This window comes from Cheilinus undulatus, linkage group 10 (genome assembly GCF_018320785.1).
Source record: "Cheilinus undulatus linkage group 10, ASM1832078v1, whole genome shotgun sequence".
Lineage (NCBI taxonomy): Eukaryota > Metazoa > Chordata > Actinopteri > Labriformes > Labridae > Cheilinus > Cheilinus undulatus.
This window is the reverse complement of record NC_054874.1, coordinates 17,599,186-17,615,798: the sequence shown is the minus strand read 5'-3', so window position 1 is coordinate 17,615,798 and position 16,613 is coordinate 17,599,186. Positions and strand designations below refer to the sequence as shown.

General features: G+C 39.6%; 1 protein-coding gene across 5 annotated transcripts; it reads right to left on the bottom strand.

Annotated features, from left to right (window-relative positions):
* Positions 1-1,096: 1,096 nt before the first annotated feature.
* LOC121516241 (cytoplasmic polyadenylation element-binding protein 4-like) lies at positions 1,097-16,340 on the bottom strand. 5 transcript variants are annotated; one of them, XM_041797406.1, is made up of 12 exons: positions 16,231-16,340; positions 14,185-15,303; positions 13,966-14,064; positions 13,076-13,169; positions 8,279-8,329; positions 6,293-6,316; positions 5,728-5,904; positions 5,370-5,459; positions 5,141-5,259; positions 4,473-4,587; positions 4,213-4,394; positions 1,097-4,078 (listed from the first exon to the last, which is right to left on the bottom strand). In XM_041797406.1, exons 2-12 carry the CDS (start codon positions 15,247-15,249, stop codon positions 3,851-3,853), a joined length of 2,244 nt encoding a protein of 747 aa, XP_041653340.1. In that variant the 5' UTR covers positions 15,250-15,303; positions 16,231-16,340; the 3' UTR covers positions 1,097-3,850. The 5 variants fall into 5 exon arrangements, with proteins under 5 accessions (XP_041653340.1, XP_041653341.1, XP_041653339.1 ...); XM_041797407.1 differs by lacking the exon at positions 16,231-16,340 and adding an exon at positions 15,766-15,890 and having other exon boundaries at positions 13,076-13,166; XM_041797405.1 differs by lacking the exon at positions 16,231-16,340 and adding an exon at positions 15,766-15,889.
* Positions 16,341-16,613: the final 273 nt, after the last annotated feature.

Below are 16,613 nucleotides of genomic sequence, written 5' to 3'. Positions count from 1 at the left end.
TTTCATTTGCAGTATTCCCTAACATCAGTCCTCTCAGAGCCACATCCTCTTTAGCCGTCTTCTTGGACTTTGATAATTTAACTTTCAGAAGGAAGCGGGCTTTCTCATCTGTCTCGCGCTTCTTTCCGCGCCTGTCCCCCAGACACAGAGAGGGGGGCTCAGCCTGGTCCGACTGAGGTTCTTCTCTTTGACTGGAACTCATTTGTGAGCCAAACCGAGGTACATACACAGTCCTGACCGGTGACATCCTTCTCTTTTTGGATAACATCCTCAACAAATGTGACAGACGCCAGCTTTGTTTTATTGTCATTAACCTGTTTCTACTGTGTACCGTACTTATTTAGCAGTTGTGAATGAGGGCCAGCAGGTGGCACTGTTACCCGGATGAACGTTGCTTCCAAAGTGTGGCGTGCTTTTATTTTAGACAGGAGGGCAGAAAGAGTCAGAAACTGGGGAGAGAGAAGAAAGAAAAGGAGCCACAGGCTGAATTTAGGCCTGATCCATCCGCTTTCAGGACAGCAGCCCTCGTACACATGGGCTACAGCACACCATAAGCATATTTTAATGCTAGGACTCAATTCATAGTCTTGTCATATGTAAGACATGCAAAGATCAAAAGGACAATGTTACTGCAGAGGACAAAGAGGTTATACTTTAAGCAAAACCTCAGTCTAATTGTGGTAATAAAAATGTTAGTACTTGGGTAAAAATAAAGTCTGTAATTGTTCAAATGTAGTTTTGTTTACATCCATTGGGGTTTAAAATCCCTATGTGACCTCGTTCTTGACTACACTTTCACTTAAAAAAGGCTTTTATTAGAATTGGAAAGGTTCTGTTGGGACAAAAAACAAGAGGTGTATGAGAGTTATATAGCACTCACCAAGGCCCAAAATAAGCCTGAGCCTATAAATACCTCTGACCTGATTCAAACTTAAACCAACCAGATGTGCCAAAAAAGATGCTGTTACACAACAATGGCATCAGGTGTGAGACTCCTCTTTACTAGAGCAGCTTCAGGAGGCATAACAATTAGCACACACCTCTAAGAAATGACAGAATTAAATAAAAATATGTCATAAAGGGAATAATTCTTCCTCACAGCTGTTTTATTCGTTCAACATCTCACATTACAAATACTTCAAATGTATGCATACAGTTACAAACAGTTGGCAGCAAATGAATATATGACATTAGATCTTTGTTTTACTTCAGTACTACAAACCAACTATAAAAATTGACTTCTGTAGCGGAAATTAATCAGGAAGAAAATATAAAAATTGGAACTTACGTATAAATGTGAAATGACTCAATAAAAATCAAAATGATATCAGGTAAAAAAAAAAAAGTTAATAAATATAACCTTCCCAGCATACAATTAAAAACTATTGAAATTTGCAATCAAGTAATACTAACAGACATAATCAATATTCTTTTCATCTGAAAATGTGGAGCACAATACAGCAATTAGAAAAACTAGACACATCAACAAGTTAAACACATCACCCCAAAAATATAACAAAAATCTGATCAAAATGATAGTTATACATTTCAATTGAAAATATAGCAAATGCTAATACATTATCGACCTAGTATATACAATGTTTTCAATCACAGTAGCATGGTAGTAGCAAAATAAGTAAATAAGCACAAAACTAATGTTTAAAAATAAATTCAGGTATAAATTAGTTTTTTTCTTGCAGACATTAGCATGAACAATAGGAAACAATGTGTAAATGACTGCATGTTTTATATGAGTTAAATGACTTACACTGCGGAGACTTGTTTCTGGAAAGAATAAGTATTGCACATAATGGCTCAAAAGTTAACTTGCAACATTAAATCACATTCAGGTTATGTCCCAAAGCATGCCACATCACAAAGGGGGTCAAGTGATCAAGTCTCCTCACCTATGTCCTACTGAGTGTCCTCTACATTACAAAAAAAAAACGCATCCAAAGTGTTGTCACTGTGTAGATTGCATAAACATCATGTCTGTGTAAAGAAGGCAGACTCCATCATGTAAAGAGAGGCTACAAGAGAGGTGATCTCAAAGAGTTAAGGAAAAGAAGTTAAAAGAAATAAGGAGATCTAGTGCATTACAATAGGTCCTGCATTAACACTAGCCATGTTATTTTGTATTACATTATGCATGCCAAGAATAAGTAGAACTTACAGGCAGTCCCAGAAAGAGGATCTAAATATTCAAACAGCTGATATCCACTCCAGCGATCGAAGGGAATATTGTATATTGACCAAAGCCAAAACATTTACCCTATTGAGAATCTTATTGACTACACCTAGGAGAGAATTGTCAGAATATATCTTCAAGACTATCAAAATCAGTTTAGAAAGGTCTTGTCATGCCGTAGGATCCTGTAAGTATGTTTATTAGGACAGAGGAGAATCCATATATGATCGGCTAATGAAAGCCGTATTTTTTTTTCTTTTTCTTTATCTACAGAATCACACCGATGCACCAGACAATTTTCAGATTTACCAGCACTTAAATATATAAAAGCTAATTGAAAATTATATTAATATCATTCATTTTCTTTTTTTAAATTAAGTTTACCATAAATGCAGATCTCTTAGTAACAAAGGTACAAAATTATTTTTCACCAAGTGAAAAAAATGAGGTATTGCAAAAGGAGTTCTCCCATCTGTGAAAAATGTGCCTAAAATGACTATTGAAAAAAATATTTAGAAAAGTAGTGCATAATAAATGTATATATGTTCATGACAAAATAATCAGCTATAAAACACTGTACAAAAATCAGCAGGCCATGTATAAAATAATATCTTTATCTCTGTGACAGCAAATTCTAGCTACTACCAAATCCAACCACAACACTTGTGATAGAAGCTCCAGTCATGGTAGAGCGTGCAGTGGTACACCATGAGGACAGCTCAGGGAGACTGGACTGTGCATTCCCATTAGTTTGTACTACATTAGCATGTTAGCTTCCAGTGCTAATATCCCTGACATTATAAAGTGAGCAAATACTACTGTCAATACCTGAGCCCTGAGGGCTGTGTCTTTATAAGTCGACACCCACAAACAGAAACTCCCGAAAACTCCAGCCTTTCCTCCGCCGTATGACGAGAGGACACAACGTTATCCTGAAAACCCTCAGATCAACAACTGCTTCTGATGATGCATTTTAGGCCAATCTTTGGTTTGCCCTTCTGGTTACAAAGTGTCAACTTTTAAACCAAGACCTAAAACTCATGCCAGCAATCTAAATATGCGTGCCAGACTGAGGGGGGGATTTTTGTTTTGTGACGTGGCCAGATGCTATACTCTGAGCTTCTAGAAAGAAAAAAAACCTCAATTGTCCGACCATCTTAAACGCTGCTCCTTCTCTCTTCAACTCAACCATTTGCACTCAACCTTTGGTAAATGGTACAGTTGTTCTCTAGTCCTGCGAGCAAAAAGTAAGAAAATGCACCCTTCTTAAACTCAACATCCATAGTTAGTATACTGATTTAAGTATGATGAACCTCACTTAAATTTTATGTTACTCTTGACAACAAATGTAAGCAGCTTTGCCAGCTAACACGAAAAGAAAGTACAGTCAAGTCAGAAAACATCTAAATCCAAATCTAATGCATCCATATGCTCATGCACACTTAAAGTCAAAACATAAATGGGATTTCACTCTCTTCTTAGCATTTCTTCTTTTAGAAGGCCGAATTAAAAAAATAATAAAAAATAAATTAAGTATTTTTTTTTAACTTAAAAGAAAAGTGCATTTATTTTTTCATATCGTAGCCCGTACCCTTCCCGAACTACCCCTTTCATTCAATCCCTCCCCAATCCTGCGTCATCCCCCTCCCTGGCCCTCTCGCCTCAGTTCCAGCGAAAGGAGATGTGTCGTGGTCGGTCTCCTCCCTCCTTCACCAGCGGCTTATGGAACTCACGCCCAGCCCGAGAGTGGATGGCTGCCCAGCAGTACTCGCAGTAGTACTGCAGACAGGTCACGTTGGCGCAGAAGAAAGGAGCAAACTTCCCCCCACAGCGAGTGCCCTGGCACTCATCACACAGCTGGTCATCCAGGACATATGGCTTCACTTCCACCTGAAATGGAAGACAGGAGGTGAAATGGAGGTCGAGGGAAATTGCATCAGAAAGGTGGGAATCAATATTTCATGAACATCTTTTCTTCATTTTTAAAACCTGGAAAGGAAGCTGCTGACATCAGACGGTCTTACCCGTTTATCAATCTCCCCATGCTGCAGTTGAACAAATCGGGCACTGATGGCTGCAATGTAGCTTTGCTGATTGGAGAAGGCTACTCGCCCCGCCCCTTTTGGATACTTGAGTTCAGGGTCTGTGTCAATCCCAGCGTAACACACTCCCCCATACAGACGGTCCATTATCATGGCCAGCTCCACTGGAACACAAAATAGGAGATAATGTAATCAAAACCTACATAGCAATGCATTTTCATGTACTTGACACAAACACTTACCTGCACGTAGGGGACGAGGTACACCTCCTACAAAGATAGTTTTTCTTGGATCCAATGGCTGAGAGCCGTCCATTACAAAGTCACTGTCATTCAGGTTCCAGGGCCGAATCTGAACCTAAAGAGACCAAGATAAAAAAAAAATGTTAAAATTCTCTAGGTCGTACTCTCCTCCTTTGTGAACAAGAACCATTTGAGATTGTAAAAATGAAAGCTGCTTGCTGCTTGTGTAATATGGATTAACAAATATCAGTGGTTCAGTTTAACTGCTACAGCAGCATGTTGGTTGTGGCTGGGGCTTTTTACAAAATTGGCCTAAAATCACAGTGACATTCTGCGGATACACCAATCACCATCATTAAAAAGTCCACCTTTTGTTTTTATGGAGCTGGATGCTGCAATATCGACATTATACAGATAAATAAAAAGCAAACAAACAAATTTTACACTTAAAATAAGCCATGGCTGCTTGTACTGACAATTAAATTGCACAAAAATTGAGCAGTAGAAAAAAAACTCATGATTGATCACTGCATAGTCTTCATGTTGTCACACAAACAAATGCAACCATACTGCTTTTTCCAGTTTTCAAAGAAACACTGCCGCTTGTCTTATAACAAAGAACTTATTTGTGGATCTCCGATCGTAATATTTGTGTTGGACAAACTCACAGGCTTGTCTTTGATTGTGGGACTGGAGACACACAGGTACAGCTTGCCATCCTCCTGAATGCAGGCATCGATCAGGGCCTGAACAGAGCTCTCGTCTTGAAACAGCAGGAATGCATATCCTGGAAAGGTGCAGTATCAGTGAGTATACACAGAACACAAATATTCATCATCAGAGCACTGTAAAGTCAACATGGAGACAGGAAAATAAAGTTCAACTGGTTTGACTCACCTTTCGGTGGAAAGTAGGACTTGCTCTCAGCCTTGTGAGGCCAGTCGACAAACAAGTGGCCGAATCGACGGAAACTGGCAGTGATTTCATCTGAAAAGAGCACTCAGTTAGCTAATTAACCACTGATCGTGTTTAATGACCTGAAAATCAAATTACAGTTTGGGTAAATATGGTACAGCTGAATAAGAGGCACTAGAATTGTCAGTATTTCAAGTATGGCAGCTCTCAATTCCTCAGGAATGATAGAAAAATTATTTTTTCCTTATAAAATGATGCCAAAGAAAGGAAAACATAAATCTTGTTGATTTGTTCTAGCTTTTGATCAAGAGAAGCATTTTCTACATCTTCACATCTTTACCTTCATCTATATCTGGGGGCAACCCGCCAACAAACACTTTACGGGAATATCGCTCCACGCGTTCACCGTTGAGGTGAGGAAAACAGTGGGCTGAGCCGAGGCCAGCAAGCCCCTGGTCACCTGACTCATCTTCTCCAAATGAGCGCTCATCCTCCATGGGAAAAAGGGACGAGTGGCCTAGTGGAGGGAGGGAAAGAGGTATGTATGAAGCATACTGGTTCATCATAAAGCCTGATTTTTACTATTTTATGCTTTTTAATACTACAGTAAGGAAGGAATTTGATTAGATATGAACTTAATGTCAAGAAAAAAACAGAAGCAGACATGATTGTATTTTGTATGATATTACAAAAGCACAAGTATTTTCGCAACTTGGTTTTGGCAAGTAACCTCAGAAGTAAAATGAGCTAATTATGTTCCCCTAACAATGTTCAAGGCAGAATAATCAGTGACACTGAACAGCCAAGCAGACAAACACAGAGGCAAAACCACAAAGTCATTCTTTCAGAGAGTGTTACAGCTTTCTAAACAAAACAGAAGACAAAGACAAATACACAAGTTTTACCTCGTCTTCTGCCATAACTTCTCGCTGCATGTAAAACAACACAAAACACTCTTGAAATTGCTTTTTTATACAAAGGGCAAAAAGTAAAAAAACAACCAGTATATTCATGCTAAGGCTTGAAATTAATTCATTAGATTACAAATATAGACAGTTTTAGTGTCATTGTATACAGATGCTTATTTAATTTTCACAATGCTTTTTTTTAAATCAGATGAATTTAATTAATTAGCATCGAGTTTATTACATCAACTTTTAGTAGTTTCCATTTCCACCAAATGCAATTGATTTCACAGACACATAAGGGATATCAGCCAGTACGTTTACATGCAGTCAAAAAAAACATCTAATTTTTTGGGTTAGCCTCAGTAAAATGAGACTTTGGAAATATATACAAAAATTTTAAATTGTACTGAAGACATTTTAACATAGTAGGACCAACACATCTAGATAACACAGTTGGAGATTGATTTAGTTTTGCATGTATACACCTCTATCAGACCCAAGCTGGTCTGAGTGTTCTGCACATGCTCCAGTTTCCATGCCAGGCATTGACCTGGAGCTCTACATGCTCTACGCAAGTACAAAAATAGATCTGTACGTTTTAAACGTTGCAACTGTCATTGCCCTCATACTGTTGTGCATTTATTACGTTGGGGTGAACATTGAAAAACCAGTCCAAAATAGGCATTGTCTCTCATGGAGCTAATGCTGCTCATAGACTCAAGAAAGAACAGTCTGTCCTCTGCTCAGCTGTGCTCTTGTAGTTGTCCGTCTTTGTGCCCTGGTGAGCTAACATCATTGATATGTTTTTATTTTCAAACAACTCGCTCAATGTTCAGCCACATTTTCTCTGAAAACTCAATTATGTTCAGCCTTTTTTAAAATTCTTCTTCAGCATGTTTTGCTAGTCCAGGTTGAACTGTGGGCTGCATTGCTCAACACTGCCCCATGACTAACAGTGATTTTGCAACATTTGGTCATATCCATAAGCTTTGAAAGAAGGACGTAAAACGGACAAAATGAACGTGGAGTACGGATAGAAAAGTTCCGTCCATATCTGTATTTTCAATGTAGAGCATGAATGAGCCTTAAAATGGCAGGATAGTGTGCATTGTACTTGCACAAAAATTAAAACGTAGGGTATTTACAAAACCTACAGAGCAGTAAAGCTGTTAATGTTTTCACTGTTGGACCGTTAGCTTTTTGCTAACGTGTTAGCAAGGTTAAAGGAAGGTCCATAGTAACAAGCTGAAAGGGGGCACACCGTCTTATTCTGTAGCAGAGGCAGACGTGTCTCAGTCAACTGTGCATGTATACTGGGACAAGGACAGTAGTTCAGTTAAATTGCCTAATCTAGCTATAACCGTAGTTTGATCCTTTTATGCATGTAAACATACTGAATGTCAAAAAGTTCACTTATGTATACAACAACAAAAGAAATGATCTGCATTTTTACTTGATTTATTTCCTAAAGATTTAATCATTTAGCACACAACTGTGGTGAATTAATGTCTTTAAAAATAAAAGTTCAGTCATTATGCATAGAAAAGTTGGCTTGATATAAATAAAACTTACAAATGTAGATGATCTGCATTCGCAACCATGTCTTCAATTTTGCTCTTTCTGAAACTCCCTTACTACAGAATTTGTATCTTGCCTTAAGAAGCCATCCTGCTCTCTATAGGAAATTTGACTGTGTGCAACAGTGACCACAGCAGTTTAGAAAGGTATAAAACAAGTAACAGAACTTCACCACTTAAACTATGTGATCATATGACTACTAGAAGTTCCTGTTTTGTTTCGTAATTTATCCAACCAAAGCTGAACAACTGCCTGTAAAAATGAGTCTAGTACTCATATCAGGTTAGTCTGGCCTATTAAATTGGCCTTTGTGTTTCATTTTTTCAACTACATTTGTCTGACATTAATTTCAAGCCTTGGCCTCTTTTAGAGCACTGCATAGATGAAGGCATGTCATTTACGTACCATTCATTGGTAGAGGCCCGTCTCCACCCTGGTGAGAAAAGCTGTAGCGTCCTGAATGAAAAAAGGAAAAGAAGAAGAATTTACCAGAAAAATCTAACCGTTTTTTAAATACATAATGTTTTTGAAAATAGTATGCATGAAAACTGATGTGGTAACTCCAATGTGTGTTGGATTCCATGTTTGTGCAAATCACCTGCAGACTAATTCTTTAGGAAAACAATGGAAAATATGATAAATTACAGTCTTAGATTAAAAAAAACAGAAGTACACACATGAGCTGGCCCATATTAGCTTCAGCAGAGCTGGATGTTATTATGAAAATGTTCTTTTCAGATTGACTCAAACAAAAATGAACTGAAATGTTTTATTAATGAGAGAGTTAGCTGAGATGAAAGAGCCTCCACAGCAAAAAGTGCTAGAGGTGATTGTTTTTCACAAATTGTGGAGAATGACACAGAAAAAGTTCTGTATTAAAAGACTGAACTGTAACCACTAAGTAGGGTTCATTTATGTTTATGTTCAGAGACATACAGCATGTTTAGGGGATTTATATCCATATAAAAATCAATACTATTGATACTTCTAACGTGAAGATCTTTCTCTTCAACGCCCTGTTTCATAAGAGACAAGAAAGCCATTTCTCCATGAAGCAAGCTGCAGTCAAAAGACTAATCTGCCTAAGGAACTCTCAGCCAAGCATTTTTTTTTTACTTTCTGAAACTCTGCACTACAAAAATCAGTGATACCATCTCTTATTAAAGTGCCTTTGAGATTACATCTCCATGATTAAAGAAAAATATATGAGGCAGATTTAACACCACTGTTTCCGGCCTTGTATCAAAAATTTGTTTGACCATTTTTGCCTCTGCTGGGCAGGACAGCTGAGGACAGACAGGAAATACTGAGAAAAAAAAGAGTGGGGGATGACATGCAGCAAAGGGCTGGGTGCACATCCAAACTCATGACTGCTATGAGGAGGACCATAGGCTGAATCCCAAACTCCACCCTCACTGGCTCACAGACATGGAGGCACGTTCCTGGTCAGTGTGCAAGTGCTTAGTGCTGTCCCACCGTGAAATCATCGAGTCTCTAAGAGCTCTGGTGTGGACTTCTAAATGGCAAATTATGAGTCTGCATACCTCCACACTTTCCTGTGGGATTTACCCAGAGTTAGCTGTAAATTTAGTAATGTAAATGGATACAATTGCAGGCTATACTGAATAAATCAATCATGATGCATTGTCACAGGCTAAGCAACGTCATGTACTGAAATTTACAGAGATGGCTGCAGCAATGAAAATGCACAGTGAAATTCTAATTTCTAAAATTCATACAAAAAATGTTGTGCAAATTGCATTCTGCAGGTTTCCTATACGTTACCCAGTTTCCAATAGACAACGTGCACTTAAGTGTTTTCCCTCTATATATTTTTTTAACATTTAAAGACCTGTAACAAGCTGTCCATGACTAATAAACTAGTGAGACATCTCCTCTAACTCTTGTTGTGCATCAAGGTCACATAAGTCACCTGTTCGTTTCTGCGGCTGATCAGACAGAAGTAGAGAGAGAAAGCTGAACATTTCTCCTGTTATTGTATGAGAAAGGGAGATGTCTAATGTTAAATATGAACCTCCCATGTTACTTTGAACAGTATTTATTCAATTGATGCTGTTGGTGTTATTCTGTGCTCTATAAATTTGGGATTTGTATGCATCCACAACAACACTCCTCTTGCAGATCAGCTGTTGCAGCCTAGCCACTGAATGTTGAACGACATATTTCAAATTGTAAATTGTGTTATGCATGAAATGTACAGTTAAACAGTACTGATTTAATATTAGGCACTTACAAAGAGAAACTGTAGGAAGCAGAGCAGAGGTGCTTTGTGTATGAAGAAAGCAGCAGTGTGCACGCGCACATTTGAACAGCAGTTTAAATAAATCCATTAAAAATAAAATAAAGGCATTTTTACACATAAGCTGCATACAACTGAAAGAGAAGCACTATTTATAAGCTGTATGTGTCAAAACTTTAACAATCTCCTACGCTGCCTCTTTTCATGCTTTCAATCAGAAAAAGCCGCAGGGACTGTAACAGAACATGATTATCATCCTAAATTACAGATTTGCACAGAATTTGTATTGCCTTTGGACCTATATGTGTGTGCTGAACTATGGTGGGTAATTTGCCCTGGAATTTTACCTTCGCGAATTACAGACATGGTCGATACACGCGCGAAACACAGACATCCTGCAAGATTACTACAAATAACCACAGATCCCTTAGTAATACTAATCCCATGTAAATATAGCGTATGTTTAGTTTTCGAAAAAAAAAAAAAGTCTAAAAAAATATTGCTGGACTGTTGGGAGTAAGCGAGCGTAATACATTTTTAAAAATATATTCAAACAGGCACTCTTTACTTATCATTTAATTTACTTAATGATGATGTTTCAGTACAACTCCAGACATAAAACTACCATTTTTTGAAGTCTTAACCAATCAGATCAGGCAATTTTACACTCCATAGACTTGTGTGTAGGTGCCAGTCAGTATGGTTGTGCCAAAGACTAAAACTAAGGATATTTTGTCTCCATTTCTATTTTATTTTAGTTAGTTTTGTAAACACACTATACTGTTTTAGTTAGTTTTTATTTGGTAAAGCTTAGTTTTTATTAATTTTCAGTTAACTAAAATGATTTTTGAATTTTAGTTTTAATTTTTTAGCTAGTGTTAGTTAACTATAATAACCTTGGTCAGTACTTTCATCTGTGTATTTTCTATTAAAGTATTAATAGTGCATTGAATTATTTCTGAGAAAGTAATTTCCTTTAATAAAAGTACAGACTAAAGTGTAATGACTTTTTATTGTCTTAACCTTGACTAAAACGTTTTTGAGAGTTTGTCGATTAGAACTAGTCATATCTACCCAAAATTAACAGTTTATCACTCTATTACGCTTTAGCTATTTGGTCAGAAGTACATTTAAAGAGTCGTTTGAGTTTTTCGTTCCAATATCCCCAAAACATAAGCCTAATATTAGAATTGCACAAAATTATCTGCATGATACTACTTTTGGCGGACAATCCCTCAAAAAGTTATTTTTTAGTATTGGCAGGTATGATACAATATTTATAGTCTATATATTAGCGCGACATACTGCCAGAATGTATGAATAGGTTTGTGTAGTTCAAAGGAGCAACAGACCTACCTCAGCTGGTTTCTCTTTTTCCATCCTTGTTTCTTAAGCTTTTAAATGTGTAAATCTTAAGGTCTGAACAGCTAGTTTAATGTTTTACATTTAACAATTTTTTTGTTTTTTTTTTTATATATAATTCAAGCACTTTGTCACAGATTTCTCAGGGAACCATGGGGTGTCTGCAGGATCTTAAAGCATTAAAAGTTGATAAATCAATTCAGCCAAAATTAAGGCTTTTACAACATATTTAAAAATCTTACATGCAAGAATATTTTCTCTCAAATTTTGTAGTTTTTTCATCTAATTTTATAGCCTATTCATCTAAAGAGGTCGTAGGCTAGTTTTCCCACTTAGTTAGTTAGTTAGTTTTTTTATCTCTAGATTTAATCACACATAAGATTCTTTTGAAACTCTCCCATTTGAGACCTTTATTCTTTCCAGACTTATTGATACAAGTTATTGAAATTAATAAAACTCATTTTTTGAGCTATGGCTCATCAGCTGCAAGGGTAAAGTGATCGCTGGCAATAAGCTGCTGATTTCTTCCAGTTTCAACAGCAGTGCTAGTATTTGGTTCTTTTCTCTTATAGTCTAATCTCAGAATGCACCAAGAGAGCTTAATTTCTATACTACAATGAAAATAATACTGGATTTTCTTTTTTTTTCCCTCACATTCTTATCCTACTACCAGTATAAAACTTATATGTAATGCATCCCCACCTAATAGTTAGCCTATGGTTTTTTTTTTTTTTTTACTTCTAACAGTGTCCTGAAATATAAAAACTCTCATGAAACATATGAATACATACACAGAGCAGACTTTTTCTCATTCAGTAGTGCATCTTGCTTCCAGTCAACATGCAATGTTATGATAGTGTGCCCCATCACTAGTTGCACTAACACATACGCAGCACATCTGGTGCCATAAAAGTCAATAAGGGTTTAGGATGGAGAATTGGATTTAGACATTGACTCTGAAAGACCATTCACTGTGCACGGGGCAGGAAACAAAACCACTAGGCTACCCAGCACCCCTCTACAGAACATCATGAAGCTGGTTCACCGAGCACTGAGGGAATAACAACGGATTTCTACTCAGTTGCAGGAAACATTACCAATGAGAGGCAACCAAGTTGTTCTTGCAGAATCCCTTTGCATCAAAACAAAAACCCAGGTATCATACTGGATGAAATTGCCTTAAAATTAGACAGCATAAAAAGTACAATTACTTAAGTTTAATATTTAGTTCTGTGTCTGCCACCAGAATGTTGATAATATACTTATACTAAAAGAAATAAATACAAATTGACAGCGTCAGGAATTACCTTTCAGCTGATAAGGTCCCCTAAAAGTCTTGACAAGCCTTCAAATCTGAGCTTAAACAAAGTGGTGCTATATTTCTACTTTTGGGACCAAATAAGCTGCATTGATTTTCAAACTTAAGCCATGCTGTCAACACAACCTGTTGTCAGCATTGTGAAAATGAGATCAAGTTGCTATTTTCCTGTCAAATAAATACAACAAACGGCTGTATTTATCCACAGCCAGCGGTGGGGAAAACTATCTCTATCCTCAGTATTGTTAGTGTGGGAACCAACCTTTCAAGGAATCCTGCTCAGCCCTCATAATGTCAATCAGAGAGTTCTCCAGAGAGTGCATACTGAAGCCATCAAAGGACCGTGTTCTCTCCTGCTGAAAGAGAGGAAGACAACAATTAGCATCCTCACTTTCCACATCACCATTTAATGCTGCAAAAGCCCTGACATAGTTTTCTATGATGCTAATAGCTAATAAAAGACTGCAGAGAATATCCCTGTGGAGACCCTCAGCAGAAAGTACTACAAACAGAAAATGATGCCCAGAGTGTTACAAAAAAAAAACATCAGCATATCTCTGCAATCAAAACTCATCTTTCCACTCTCACAACATCTGATAAGACATGCTACGTGAGGGCCAAAATGCATCCTAATGCCATTATATAAAGACATATATTTGCATTTGAAAGCTGTGATGAGTAATAGAAGCAAGTGAGGGTACTTGAGTGTGTATCTAAATGGGTTGTGAGCATGCAAAGCTGCAGAAGAGCACAAGACTCCTCAAATCAGGACAAGAGGAAGGCCATGTGATCAGAGCAGATGATAAGACTGCTCTCCTTCAATGAGACTGATCTAGATAAGTGCTTAGCCACAACACGCACAATAACTTTCAGTTCATCCATTTGGTTAACTTAAGCGTCACATATCCTGTTTTACTCAATAGCTTATTTGTTGCATTTGATACAGATAAGTGTGTTTAATAAAATTAACATCATTTGCCCCTGGGAAACACAATACACTTTTACAGCAAATATGCAGCTGTACTGGAGCACAGTCCAAGTTTATGGCTGTTTTCATAAGATCATCACATAACGTACTTATTTCTTTAACATATCATATCATATCTCCTTGCTCCCTTAGACCAGCCTCAGAACTACCTTTGATATGCTTACCTGGAAAGGGTAGACACTGTCGCTGCGACTCATACTGTCCTCTACCCAGCCTTTGTGATTGAAGCCAGAGCTGTTTCTGGGGAATTTCTGTGATGGAACCTGTAGGGCATTTGGACAGAGTTCTTAAACGTCTCCATATATAACGTGATTTCATGTCAAATACTGGTAAATAAACGGAGATCCACTGGTGTTTAATATGAGCCAAGCTAATCTCCTCACCTGGTTGTTAGGGAACGACTTCTTTAGTGGAGAGATCGAGTTAAGACCTGTCATCCCTCCACCAACCCCCCGCCGATACTCTCGGACTCCCTGCGTGCCTCCCCAGCCACCATACCCCCCAGGGCTCCAGGAGGTGGATGTGGGAGTGGATGGGCTCTGGTAGCTTCCCCAGGGTGAAGGAGGTTTGCTCTGGGCAGGAGCGAGGTGGGGCAGCTGGGTAAATGGTCCAGTGCGATGGGGATGAGGAGGGAAGGAGGGCTGAGGTTGATGAGGGCTAGCAGGGGAGCGACGATGCTGCTGTGGGACCCCCTGACCGTGAGGGTGGTAGTGCTGGGGATGAGGTGTGGGTGGGTGATGCTGGGAGACTGGTCCAATCTGCGGGGAGAAACTCCCTCCCGCTCCAAACCCAGGCCCGGCATGGTGGGAGAAGTTCTGGAACAGCAGAGGGGGTCCATTGGCGTTGGAGCCAGCTGGGCCAAAGAACCCGCCGACATCTTCCCCCACCACTGGAGACTGGGTGGATGGGACGGCAGGGGACCAGTTGTTAAAGCTGGTCAGTGAAGATGAGGAGGAGGTGGACTGTGCACAGCTTGTACCCATTCCCAGGCTGTCCTGGTAGTCAAATCCACTCAGCACTGGGGACTCCATCCTCAGCTTCTCCTTCCCACCACTGCTCTCCAGAGAACCTTTTTCCAATGTGCTGTCTTCGGGCAGAGACCCTTCCAGCTCTCCTAGGCCTCCCCCTGCCTCCTGCTGGCCTGGCGACAGGGCCTGAGGCTGGGCCTGAACCTGAGACTTCTCTTGCATGTCCTGGAGGTCCAAGGCCTTGGACTTGTCTGACTCCAGAATCTCATCTTGCATGTTACTGTGTTGGGCTACAGCGGGGAACAGCCAAGCACTGCCCCCATTGGTGGAGCAGGTGTTGTTTACGAAGGAAGGGGGGCTGGGGGGGTTGGAGGGGTGGTGTGTGTGCTGGGGTTGGAGGTGAGGAGGGATCCTTACAGGGAAAGCAGATTTGTTACCACTGCTGTTCTTCACCAGAACTCCAAACCCGTAGTCCCCCATTTAGGACAACCAGTAAATCTTCAGTTCACTTCTGGCTTTCACCGTCTTCTTTAGCTTAAATGTAGTTTCAGGAGAGACAGAGAGAGGGGAGAGGGGTGACAAAAAAGACTGTTACACCTCAAGTTTGATATGGCCTCTGAAAAAAACTAGCCTCGCCAACCCAGTGAATGTGCTTGGGCTGCACCCAGTCTGGTCTTGTGATGCAATCAATGAGATTAAATCATTGACTCGCTTGGCCATGGGAGGCCTGGATGAAATATAACACTCGAATAGCAGGCAGACAACCACGGAAAACACCCAGCCAGGGCAGCGTAGGCAGCTAACAGCTTGAGCTGGAGAAGCTGACGTCTCCAAAGGTCGTTACGCAGCTAGCAGCAAGCTAACAGCTGCTCCGCCACCTTCCATGTGCCCTATTAATCATGCAGATCCCAGCAGTCAAATTCAAAGTACGTCTGTGCAGTACACTGCATCTGTGAACGCTCAGGCAATGAGATGGCTTTCAGCATGGACACCTACCGTCTAATCTTCCCTTTTCAGCAATGACCTCCTCATACGCAACCATTTAAATACAGGAAAATGTTGATGACGTCTCCTGTCTGTTCTGAATCTAGGGTAGTTCCCTTCACCAAGCTGCTAGGCTAGGATAATAGCCGATACCGCAGAGACGTTGTAGCATATTTGCAAACCAGCTGGGGAGCAATAAACCAATTAAACGGCTACAACGTCTCTAGAATATTCGGTAACGTACACGACAGCGTTATCAACGACAGAACGGTCCAGTATTACTAGCCCTTACTCGACTGAAATCGTGTATAGCTCTTTAAACGACCTCGTCTGTTTCGTGTCCTGTATGTTCAATGTCACACAGCCGTCCAATCCTTGTCATCATTTTTACATCCTGAAACAACAAAACGCAACCTCGACTTCTATCCTCACATATCGAAACACATGTGTATTTAATGATATGTCGGGCATAGCTACCTTCAGTTCGGCGTCATGACCTTATCGTTTTGATGTTGCCATATTTTAGCGTTTTCCCTTTTTCTGCATTTCCTAAGCAGCCGGTGTAAATGGTCTCTTCTCTCTTGTAGATGACAGCTGGACCAGTCGGGAGACACTTCCGTCTACAAACCCCGCCTATTCCATCAGCAACCAGCCACTGTGTGTCAGGAATCCCCTCGGACGCCCCGCCCTCTTTCAATGACATCTAACATCGGATTGGCTGGACTCGGTGTGGTCCTGCCCACAGCAGTCCTTCTCAATGAATGGCACATGCACTCAAGACGTTCTCCTCCCAAATAAGGAGCCTTTAAAATCAATGGGAGGGGTTGAGTTAAGGAAAATTCGTAAGATATCCAAATACA